Consider the following 10,826-nt stretch of genomic DNA (forward strand, 5'->3'; position numbering starts at 1 on the left):
CCAAGGGGAACTGGGACGCCGAGGCGATGACGCGTTGAAAACCCACCGTGGGAAAGTAGTCGGCTTATCAAGCGGCACTCGCCCTGGGTGATCAAGTTCGGTCTCTGATCGGCTGAGTAATGGCGATCGAAGGTTATCTCGCTTCTCACACACACCCAGTGCTAAAGTAATGGTGCAAAGTCGGCATCTACAAACAAGAAAATCATGATATGGTGGCTGGCGCTTACGCCTCGGCCTCGCCCTCGCCGTCCTCCTCCTCCTCCTCCAGCACTCCCACCTCCCACTCGCCGCCAACGTCCCATCGCGAGCCGGGTGCGCCAGCGCTGAGGTACTTGACGAAGCGCATAACACCGGGGTCGCGGAGCACTAGCAGGAGCTTGTTGAACGACGTGCCGAGTGTCAGAAGCGGTCCCTCGTCGTCGTCGCCGGCCTCCTCCTCGTCAGAGTCAAAGTCGGATGGCGAGAACTGATCAGGGTCAAACTCGAGCTCAACGCCGCCCATGCTGATCGAGGGGCCAGATGGTGCCTCCTCAGCTTCGCCCTCAGCATCCGCCTCAGCTTCGGGCTCAGCGGCATCCTTCTCCTCGCTGGTGGCCTTGGAAGCCTGCTTGGCGTATCCACTCTGGTACGTCTCGGGGTCCTCCGACTCATCCGGCGACGCGAGGTAGCACTCCCAGCCGCCGAGCTCAAGGAGCGCGTCCTCCTCGTCGCTACCAGGCGCGACGTCGGCCCACCACGTCAGGCCGAGGAACGCGTCGAGGCGCACCTCGCCCTCGCGGTCCTCGCCGTTTGCGAGCGTGTAGTCGAGGCCCCGGCGGAAGCGGCGCGCCTCGGCACGGTGACCAACAGGGGCGAGCGACGAGACGACCGAGAGCCAGGCGCGGAAGGCCTCGGATGGGAGGAGCTCCTTGAGAACCGACTCGAGCGCGGGCGTCGACTTGGAGGCCGACTTGAGCGACAGGTAGCGGTGCTTGGACGACGGGCCCTGGATCTCCCAGCCGTCACCCTCGCCCGCACCCTGCCCCGGGATGAGCTTCGAGTCGCCAAAGTCGCGCTTGTCGACAGCAGCGGTCTCGGCCTTGATCTTGGCAGCCAGATCGGGGTGAAGGAAGTTGTGCAGCACGATCTCGGACGCCTCGACAAACTGGCCGCCGAGCTTCTCAAGAGTCGCGGTGGTGAGGTACGAGGAGGCGAGGAAAGGGGCGAGGACCTTGAGGTGCGCAGGGGTCAGGCCCGCGGGGGGCTCGGCAGTGTAAGGGGTAAAGGGGAGAGTGGGGGCAGAGGTCTGGTCTTGTTAGCATTGGTTCATCCACCCTTCGGCTCACAATCTGCGACAGCGAGCTCAGAGCCGCGCGGTTGGCCTTCTCGTCGTCGTACGCGCCGAAGCCCTCCTCGCCCTCGATGGGGCGGTGGAACCAGCCGCTGATGCCGAGACGTCTCCTGCCGTCGCCGACAATGACCTCCTCAACGGCGTGGTAGCTGCGTCCGGGCTGGACCTGGAAGAAGATGATCTGGCCCCACTGGACCGGCAGCGAGGCAACGGCCTTGACGCCAGGCATACCGCGCTCCTCGCCGCTCTCGACGGGGAAGAGCTCGAGCGAGCCGCCCCACTTGGGGTCCCATCCCTTCAGGAACTTGCCACTGTCAAACGGCTTGGTGTACTCGGACTCTGGGGCCTCGAGCGGCGAGTTGGGCAGGTACAGGATCCACGAGATGACACGGGTCGAGATACTGTCGTCGTGCAGGAGGAGGTGCGAGCCCTGGGTGTACAGGCCGACCGAGGCGTCCGTCTTCTTGCCCGACAGCGGGCCACAGCCAGTGACGTCGCGAACGAAGTTGCGGAACTCGCTCGAGTAGAGCGCCTCCTTGAGGCGCTGGACCTGCGGCAGAGCGGCGAGGGTCTCCTCTGGGAGGTGCTCGGGGTCGAGCGAGGCAAGGTCGGGCGTCTGCTGGATCTGACTGGGTTAGGAGCTTCCGAAGATCGCACCCACCTTGTAAATGTCCGTCTCCTTCTGCTCCCAGCCCCACCCGAGAAGGCTGTTCTCCTCGCCACGGACACCGTAAGTGGTCGTCTCCTCAACAACGGCCTCGAGCTGGCAGAGTGAGCTGTAGTTCCGTCTTTCAGCACCTCAGCACACTCACCAGCTCGTCGCTCAGAAGACCCGGCACTACGATGTGCTTGTACGGCGTCGACGCCTCGTACTTGTCATTGAGGGACTTGCGGCCCGCTCCGTCGGGGAGGTGGATGGGCTGCTCGGTCTCGGCCTTGGCCTTCTTGGCCGCGCGGCCAGGCTCAGCGCTCAAAGATCGTGGGCGGACGGCACTGGGCATGCTGTATATGCTGCTTTGCTTGTAGAATTTGCGAATGCAAGGCTGTGGATGGCTCGATGGCGGGTTAAACCGGGCTGCTACGGTGCTCGACGGAACTCTCGACGATCAAAATATCGAGGGTCGAGGTGGAGGTGCACGTGACGAAAGTCAGAAACCATTGTGGAGGCAAACACATCTTGTTCGAGATCGACATCTTCCTCGACAACTCTCTTATCTCAACAACATCCGCGACTAGTGCCATGGCGAGCACCGACGGCGAGCCTTCGACCCAGCTGCCCTCCAAACGGGCGCTGGGGTCCGACGACGTGGGCAGCTCGAACGAGGCCTCGTCCTCGCGCACAGCCGAGATCAAGCGTCGGCTAGTCAGAGCCAAGAGGTTGCGGCGGCCTGACGACTCGGCGCAGGACGATGAGCCGACGCAGGAGAAGGCCGAGGCTGAATCTGCAGATGCTGCCGAACCCGAGGCGTCGGTATCAGCAAGCCAGCCGCCAGATCCGGCGCCTTCTTCTCCTCCTCGCAAGAACTCGCCGTCCCCGCGACCCCCATCCCCGCCGCGAGGCTTCCCCCGCTCGATCTACGCACCACCACGGGACAAGCACCCCCCACTCGCGTCCTGCCGCTCAGTGTACAATTACACGCGGCTCAACCACATCGAGGAGGGCACATATGGCGTCGTCTTCCGCGCGCGGTGTAACGACACGAACGAAATCTATGCCCTCAAGAAGCTCAAGCTCGATGAGGAGCGGCATGGATTTCCTATCACGAGCTTGCGCGAGATCATGGCGCTAATGACGGCTGGAGATCATGAGAATGTCGTGGGGGTCCGCGAGGTCGTCGTCGGCGACACGCTCAACCAGTAAGCTGGAAACTGTGGGAATCCAGCTGACGGCAGAATCTTCATCGTCATGCCGTTCATAGAGCACGACCTCAAGACGCTGTTGGCCGACATGCCGCACGCCTTCCTCCAGTCCGAGGTCAAGACGATCATGCGGCAGCTCCTGTCCGCCGTGGCACACTGTCACTCGAACTGGATTGTGCGTACTCCCTCTGACTCCGCTGACGATAGCTCCACCGCGATCTCAAGACCTCGAACCTGCTCATGAACAACCGCGGGCAGATCAAGGTCGCCGACTTTGGACTGGCCCGCAAGTTTGGTGACCCGCTTGGCGAAATGACCCAGCTGGTCGTGACACTGTGGTACCGGTGAGTTAGCTTCACTGTCCATGAATCCTAGCTCATCTCTCAGCGCGCCTGAACTCCTCCTCGGCGCGAAAGAGTACACCACCGCCATCGACATGTGGTCTGTGGGCTGCATTTTTGCCGAGTTGATGCAGAAGGACCCACTGTTCCCAGGCCGAGGGGAGATTGACCAGCTCAGCAAGGTGGGTTGATTGCAGTGTGCGATCCTGACCCGCCAGATCTTCAACCTCCTCGGAAAACCCAATGACGACGTGTGGCCTGGCTACTCGAAGCTGCCTAATGCTAAGAGCATCAACCCTGTGGGACCAACGTGGGTGACATTTCCCGATTGCCTTTCTGACCCACCAGGTTCTCCACACTTAGACAAAAGTTCAAGCACCTGTCCTCGGAGGGGCACTACCTAATGACCGCCTTGCTCTGCTACGACCCTGACAGGCGTATCTCGGCAGCAGAGGGGTACGACCACCCGTACTTTAGCGAGTCGCCGCTGCCAAAGCACCCCGACTTGTTCCCCTCTTACCCAAGTGTGGCGTCGGGAGAGCGGCGACACCGGCTGCTCGCAAGCCCGCCAGCACCAGCCCACGTCGAGAAGGGCGACGACGACAAGATAGATCTGGAATCCTTCGTGTAGCCGCTACGAGGCCTCATTGCATGCGACAAGACGATACATATGTAACACTACACTATACAATGCAACAGGTACTATGTCATCAGATGAAGGCAGTGTCGATGCCCTCAGAAAAGTCGACGATGGCGATACGGGCATCCAGTCCCGAGCTCGCCACGCGCATACGGTTGCCAGTGATGGCGAATACACGACCCGAGTGGCAGCCCTCAAAGTCGAAGATGAGTCTGCCCGTCTGGCGGTCCCACATCTGACGTGTCAGCTGGTTCAAACTCGACTTCCTCACCTTGATTGTCGAGTCGTAACTAGCAGAAAGGGTGACTTGCTCGCCGAGGTGGAGGCTACGGACAAGCTCGGTGTGGCCTCTGTTAAGGCAGCGAGAACAGCCCGCTGGGGATGTGCGGGTCATGGGCATGGGGCATGAGCAGGTAGCGTGGTAAACAACGCCTGGCTGGATGACGATGCGGGGTCTCGTGCCGGTTAACACCTCGGACTGGAGGCGCTCGTCAAAGCCCAGCATGTCGCGGAAGGTCAGAGTCTCATTGTCCTCTGCCGAGGGCGGCAACTGGACAACGTGGAACGTCTTGATTGACCAGTCGGACGAGCCGGTTACAATGGTGCCCCGGAGCACAGAGCCTGGCACCTCCTGCTTCCATCCGGATAGCGGCGAGGCGTAGGGCTCAAAGCCGATACACGAGATGCCGCGGACATGGGCATCAATCGTGGCGAGGAGGCGGCCGTCATTGATATCCCACACCTTGATCGAGCGGTCACCTGAGGCAGAGATGCTGGTAGGTCAGCGACCAGCGAGTCGGAGCACCTACATCAAATCCTTCGTTAGCCCCACAGCGTTGACCGCTCCTCGGTGTCCGTCATCATTCATGCTGCCAGTAATGACGAGCTTGCGCTCCAGGGTACGGATGTCAAAGACCCGAATAGTACGGTCTGCGGGTCAGCGACTTGCCTCGACGATTGCACTCACCCTTCGAGCAGCTAATGAGCCGCTCATTATCGCCGCGCAGGAAGAGAACCGAGTCGGTGTGCGCCTCGATGACCTTCTCTGGCGTGCCATTGCCATGCTCCAAGTCCCAAAGGCAGATCCGTCCGTCACTACCACCGCTAAGTGCCATCAGGCGCTTCCGACGGCGCGGTGTGCCTGAAGGACCGGGCGACTTGGACGGCGACTTTGAGAATCTACCACCGCTCGTCTTGGTTGGGCTCGAACCCGCCGACTTGACCTCGGCAGGCTCAAGATCCTCAAGCTCAATAACGAAATGCGTTAAAATGGATCCGGTGTGGCCGCCTGAGAAGATCTTGACCACACGCGGAGTCTCGCAGTCCATTTGCCACAGCCTGAGGGTGTGGTCACGCGACCCGGACAAGAGCCAGTCGCGACCGCTGATCATTGTGGTGGACGGCGGTCGTGGAACGCCGGGGTTGCCGATCCCGGGCCAGCTCGAAGACACAGGTGTTCCGAACACGTCCGTCTGGCCGTACGATGGTGAAGGGAACACAGTATTGAGTGCGGTTTGCAGCGTGTACATGAAGTCGTCTTGATCGCCCGTGACCATTGTGAGCTTCATGTGGTAACGGAAGAGCTGGAGAGAGTAGATACTCTCCGAGTGTCCAGGCAGCCCGCCGGCGGTACTCGAGGACACAGAGGTGAGGATCGTGACGCGCGGGTTCCATGAACCCGTACGACGGCTGCCGCCGGACGTTTCGACATCGCTTGGTCGCGAGTCGGTCATGCGGCGGCTGAGGATTCGCCGCGCCAAGTACAGGTGCTTGTAATTGACCTTTGGCAGGACAGTCGGGAGGTGCAAGTGTGATGCAATCGGCGGGTCATGTGGCGAGTCGGAGGGCGGAAATGCAGATGGTGACGCGGTGGCCGAGGCTCTCTGGTATGTGGGCAGACCACCCTGCGGACGTTCCCACACGAGCTGGCGCAACCCATGAGGCAGACCTCGGGGTCCGGGCGTACTTGTGCCACTTGGGACAAGGTGCCCCGTCCTGGGGGAGGGCACGCCGACATCGTCATCCGAAGTATACTCGAAGCTCTCGTCGCCAAACGTCCTCGAATCTTCAGTCGGGGCATTGCCAGCCTGAAGCAGCTGGCGGTGGAACGTGAGGTCCTGCCATGTTGTATGCGCGGGAGCGATGGGAGGGGAGTGCGACCGACAGAGCTTGAGCCATATGGCTGGAGGGGGTTGTCAGTCAGGGTGGCGGGCGTGACGTTGGGGTCCAAAGGACATACTCTGGTCGTCACACAACAGTGCCCATGTCCGGTTAACCAGCTTGCACTGCAGCAGGTCGTCGGCGTCGAGCATAGACAATATGCGAATGCTCAGCTCGGGTGGTAAGAGCTGCGGGATCAGTGGGAGCTGCGGCGTGTTCGCGGAATGTGGACTCACACCGACAATATCCTTTTGCATCATGCGCGCTAGCCGTTGGTGGAGATGCATAATCTCTGTGGAGTATGTTAGTTGCCGACCGTCGTGTCGCAAAGGTGAAGCTTCAGCATACACACCATCTCGTGGGAGGGACCATAGGAGGGCGGTGGCGACCTCTGTGATATGGGTCAGCGACGCCGAGTGTGGCTTGCTTGGCACAATATGTGTGCGTCCTTGCTTACCTCGTCGTGTGGCCAGCGGCAGGGCGAGCACGGCCTTGTGGATGTCGTGTGCAGACATGGCTGCTATCGGTGTGCCGTGGGATAGTGATGTGTCCATCTTGCTTGCTTGCTTGCTCGTTGCTCGCCCGTCCGTCCGTCAGTCTGTCCGTCGTCGTTGTCGGTGGTTGCTCCCCACTTGAGCACCTGACGTGACGAGTAGTGGGTAGTGGGTGTAGTTGTGACGGGACAATCCAACCCTGCTAAACACTATCTCATGACAAGTCTATTGTCCCCCCCGTCTTGGCCGCGTCATAAACAAACCAGGGGTCAATTACAAACCTCCACCACCCTCCAGGCCGCCCCCCACTGCCACGCTCGGAGGCACACGGTTTTATTCCCGTCTGGCTCGCACCCACCCCCGTTCTCGGTGTTGTCCTGAACTGTCTGCTTGCTCCTTGTTGCTTGCTGGCTCTGTCTTCCCCCCCCCCTTCTTATACCTCGCACCTTTTCCTTCAACAAACTTCTCTCCATCCCCCTTCACAGGGGTGCTGCTACAAGCACCACATCCTCAACCCAGTCCAAGTTTGGTGAGTAGCCGTGACCGAGCTCCAAGTCCCCCTCCCCCTCCTCCCACGCGCGTGATTATCCAAAAGAATCGCTACTCGAGATGTCCTTCGGGGCATAAGACGACTCAATCTATCTATACCCAAATTTATGATGCCCATCCCATCCCATCCACCTTGTCACTGCGCAATGGATGTATGCTGACGCGTTAGAAGGGTTGGACTCCTCGATCTTGATCGCGAGAGGCAAAGAGCGCCGTTGGTTGCAGGTAAGTGTCGTGCTGTCGTTGGACGGTCAAACCCCCCACCCATCACTCCCACCATCACCCATCTTCATGATTAGACTGTAAATTTTGACAAGCATATGTAGGATCCTCTTCGGAGGGCGTGACTACAACCTCCAAACGAATGATCTCCTCTCTCAGCTCCTCTCGCGTTGCCGGATGAGAAGCCGAGACTGACCAACCACAGCCTCGACCGGCCCCTTACATGGCTGTATTGTAATCCGTCCGACCAAGTGTAGCTGTACAGTGAGTGTCGTCCCACCACCTCATCCCATTGTCCCATTCTCCTCCGAAATGATTTTAAAACTGTGAACAATATCTGCACGCCTTCGGGCGGTGACGACAAAACCTATCAACGCTTATTTATCTTATGATCTCTCTTTCTTCCCCATCTCAACTTGGAAAACAAACTTGGGGCATAGCTGACAGGCATAGCTTGACACGACACATTCGACACGATGCCTCCCCACGCCGACCCCTCGGGTCGCTACAGCTCGCACTCGTCGCGTCGCGAGAAGGTTGTCAAGCAGGCGGACATTGAGGTCCTCCCGTCCATGGACCAGCCTGCCTACTACGACCCCCCATCGCCAGTGTCGTCGACCGACTCGCTCCCCATCGACTATGTGAGCGCCGACTTTGTCACCAACTCTGGCAACAAGCTGGATCCCAGCGCGCGTTGGATCCGGAACGGCAAGATTTGCGCCTGGGGACCTTCGTACGAGGCGTCGATGCGCAAGCAGCGCACTCGCAAGAGGCTGGAGCTCTGCCTGGAGCAGCTCCTTCCCGAGTCGGCGGCCGAACTGGGCATTGCGCCCCCGCAGAACATTGTCGACTCTGAGGCGAACCGCCGCGAACGCAAGCGGAAACGCGCCGAGGAGAAGGAGTTTGAGCTCCCTCACCTCTCAAGCCCATCACCGCCCATGACGACTATGGAGCTGGCGCCGATGCTCTCGATCCCCAAGAGCTACCTCGACATTGTCACGAGCCCGGCGATGCGCTACTCGCTCGGCGACGACTCCATGGAGCGTGGACTGCAGCAAACTGCGGCTGACCTGCTGGAAGGCGAGAAGGGCCTCATGCAGGCTCTTGGCCGTCTGCGTGAGGTCCTTCGCGTTAGAGATCGCGACGTCGCCGAGGGCCGCAAGAAGCCATCCCAACCCCATGCCAATGGCAGCCATGCGGGTGCCAACGGTGACGCCCCAGCAGCCAACGGCCACCCCGACGGCACCCCTGCCAACGGCCAGCCATTGACCGACGCCGACTACGACAAGCTCATTCCCCCTCTCCCCCACGTCTCGGACACGGACAACCTCTGGAGAGTTACACAGGAGATTCTCCAGAATCAGCCTCCTCCCACTATCCACTTCACTGTCACCCCTCCAGGTGCCGCCTACCCGGCCGAGCCTGACGCGCCAGCACCACCCAAGCCTACACCACTCCAGCGCATCTTCACCTGCCCGACTGGCATCACTTTCAACGCAGACCCCAACGCGCAGCTGCAACAGCACCAGCGTGCCCATGGCTTTGCGGCCCAGTCGATCAAGTACAACCTTGACCTGGGCACGCAGCAGCGCGCGGTCGACGACGCGATTGAGAGAATCATGGAGCTGCTGGCCGACTGCAACGAGTACAAGGAGAGGATTGAGGAGGCGCGTGAGCGTGTCGCCGACGTTGCGCGGACACGCAAGTTTGTGTGGAAGGTGATCAAGCGCCGTGCGGGTCGCGAGCTGGACCGCATGGAGGGCAAGCAGTAGTTGTCGACGATAGATTAGTAATGTTGTCTAATGATGTTGAATGTATCAATAGCAAAGAAGTACAATGATGCGGAGCACGACGCCTATAGACAGACACCCTCAGAAGCCATACTTCTGCGACGCCATGCGCATGTTCTTCTTGTTCTGCTGGATGCGGGCCTCGAGCTCGTCGCGCTGCGAGTAAGCCGAGTGGAGGAGCGATGTGAGCTGGTGCCGGTCGGCGGCAAGGCCCTTTGTCTGCCCGATAGCCTCGTACTCGAACTCGTCTGAAGGGAGCTTGGGCTTGACGAGCTTGGCCTTGAGCTCCTCTGCCCTGCGCGCGGCGTCGAGGCTCGAGCCAACATTGACGTCGACGACGTCTGCGCGCCCGTCGGCCAGGTCCTTCCAGTGCCGCCCGACGCGGCCCTCGGCGAGCGCGCGCTCCTCCTCCGCCTTGGCGGCGTCGGCGCTCGACTCGGCCGGCGCGAAAAACGACGCATAGTACGCTGCGTCGTACGCAGCCCACGCGCCAGACGGCAGCTGGTAGTAGCCTGGGTAGGGGTCGTGTGCGGTCGGCTCGGGCGGCACAAAGTCGGCGACCGCCGGCGCGGCGGACACGGTCGGCGGGCGGGGCGTGGTGGCAGCCACCTTGGGCTTGGGTGCTGGTGCTTCCGCTGCGGCGTGAGCAAAACAAGCACAATGCACGACCGCGTGACTCACCGAGACCGAACAGGTCCAACGCCTCGTCCTTCTTGTTCGCGCCCCGCTTCAGCGCAGCGGGGACCATCAGCGCCGGCTTTTCGTCGTCCGAGTCGTCGTCCGCTGGCAACGGTGCGCGCGCAGGCGCAGCCACAGGCGCGGGTTTGGCCGCCATGGACTTGTTGACCGCGAGGGAGGATTTGGAGGGGGCCGTGGTCGCAATCTTGCGCTTTGGCGGGGGGAGCATGCCGAGGAGGGAAGAGCTGCGCGGGGTCGTCAGCTAGCTCAGCGAACAATTCGGCAGGTGGCACGTACCTTCCCGCACCAGCAATCTTGGCCTTCTTCGCGGGCGGGGCCGGCGCAGCGGCTTTCTCCTTTGCCTTGGGCTCGTCGTCGCCGTTCGACGACGACGGCTTGGGTAGGTCGAGCGTGATCTTGATCGGCGCCTTACGCTTGCCCTTTGCGGCGGCGGACGCGGGCGCCTTGGGCGCCGGGGGCGGCGACGACGGGCCCGACTCGTTGTCCGAGTCCGAGTCCGAGCCGTAGTTTGCTAGTAACATGGTTGGTGGTGGATGATGGATGGTGGATGGTGGCAAAGAGTTTGAGTTGTTGGCGAGATTTCGTGTTGTGTGCTGGTTGGTGGCGATGCGGCGCCCCGCGGCGGACAGGCGCGTGGCACCTCGCGGCGCCTTGTTGTCGTTCGCTTGTTGATTCAGTCTCTACGGCACTCGCGAGCATGGGGGCTTAGGGCAGGATATGCATGTCGCTGGGATCTGGTGC

General features: G+C 61.0%; 5 protein-coding genes across 5 annotated transcripts; 2 read left to right on the forward strand and 3 right to left on the reverse strand.

Moving 5' to 3' along the window:
- Positions 1–179: 179 nt before the first annotated feature.
- ofd1 (Prolyl 3,4-dihydroxylase ofd1) lies at positions 180–2,357 on the reverse strand. The gene is made up of 4 exons (XM_062772433.1): positions 2,143–2,357; positions 1,992–2,093; positions 1,326–1,955; positions 180–1,285 (listed from the first exon to the last, which is right to left on the reverse strand). Exons 1-4 carry the CDS (start codon positions 2,329–2,331, stop codon positions 224–226), a joined length of 1,983 nt encoding a protein of 660 aa, XP_062628417.1. The 5' UTR covers positions 2,332–2,357; the 3' UTR covers positions 180–223.
- Positions 2,358–2,570: 213 nt separating this feature from the next.
- Positions 2,571–4,580, forward strand: Cdk11b (Cyclin-dependent kinase 11B; the record flags this gene model as incomplete). Its single annotated transcript, XM_062772434.1, has 7 exons — positions 2,571–3,187; positions 3,224–3,365; positions 3,398–3,534; positions 3,578–3,713; positions 3,750–3,841; positions 3,880–4,158; positions 4,271–4,580. The coding sequence occupies 7 exons, from the start codon at positions 2,571–2,573 to the stop codon at positions 4,578–4,580; spliced, it is 1,713 nt and encodes a 570-aa protein (XP_062628418.1).
- On the reverse strand, positions 4,242–6,846 carry lin-23 (F-box/WD repeat-containing protein lin-23; the record flags this gene model as incomplete). Its single annotated transcript, XM_062772435.1, has 8 exons — positions 4,242–4,406; positions 4,443–4,944; positions 4,981–5,101; positions 5,139–6,353; positions 6,411–6,519; positions 6,568–6,623; positions 6,684–6,722; positions 6,789–6,846. The coding sequence occupies 8 exons, from the start codon at positions 6,844–6,846 to the stop codon at positions 4,242–4,244; spliced, it is 2,265 nt and encodes a 754-aa protein (XP_062628419.1).
- A 1,226-nt stretch (positions 6,847–8,072) lies between these two features.
- Positions 8,073–9,368, forward strand: LOC62_04G005877 (uncharacterized protein; the record flags this gene model as incomplete). Its single annotated transcript, XM_062772436.1, has 1 exon — positions 8,073–9,368. One exon carries the CDS (start codon positions 8,073–8,075, stop codon positions 9,366–9,368), a length of 1,296 nt encoding a protein of 431 aa, XP_062628420.1.
- A 75-nt stretch (positions 9,369–9,443) lies between these two features.
- On the reverse strand, positions 9,444–10,626 carry cwf20 (Pre-mRNA-splicing factor cwf20). The gene is made up of 3 exons (XM_062772437.1): positions 10,362–10,626; positions 10,068–10,309; positions 9,444–10,021 (listed from the first exon to the last, which is right to left on the reverse strand). The coding sequence occupies exons 1-3, from the start codon at positions 10,604–10,606 to the stop codon at positions 9,468–9,470; spliced, it is 1,041 nt and encodes a 346-aa protein (XP_062628421.1). The 5' UTR covers positions 10,607–10,626; the 3' UTR covers positions 9,444–9,467.
- Positions 10,627–10,826: the final 200 nt, after the last annotated feature.

This window comes from Vanrija pseudolonga, chromosome 4, assembly GCF_020906515.1.
Source record: "Vanrija pseudolonga chromosome 4, complete sequence".
Classification (NCBI taxonomy): Eukaryota; Fungi; Basidiomycota; class Tremellomycetes; order Trichosporonales; family Trichosporonaceae; genus Vanrija; species Vanrija pseudolonga.

Excerpts from the sequence above, each read along its gene's own strand:
- ofd1 (XM_062772433.1), bottom strand. The coding sequence starts at position 2,331 with ATGCCCAGTGCCGTCCGCCCACGATCTTTGAGCGCTGAGCCTGGCCGC. Across the intron at positions 2,094-2,142 it reads GTCTTCTGAGCGACGAGCTG|CTCGAGGCCGTTGTTGAGGA; the intron begins GTGAGTGTGCTG and ends TCACTCTGCCAG. Across the intron at positions 1,956-1,991 it reads AGGAGACGGACATTTACAAG|ATCCAGCAGACGCCCGACCT; the intron begins GTGGGTGCGATC and ends TAACCCAGTCAG.
- cwf20 (XM_062772437.1), bottom strand. The coding sequence starts at position 10,606 with ATGTTACTAGCAAACTACGGCTCGGACTCGGACTCGGACAACGAGTCG. Across the intron at positions 10,310-10,361 it reads AAGATTGCTGGTGCGGGAAG|CTCTTCCCTCCTCGGCATGC; the intron begins GTACGTGCCACC and ends GACCCCGCGCAG. Across the intron at positions 10,022-10,067 it reads GTTGGACCTGTTCGGTCTCG|CGGAAGCACCAGCACCCAAG; the intron begins GTGAGTCACGCG and ends CTCACGCCGCAG.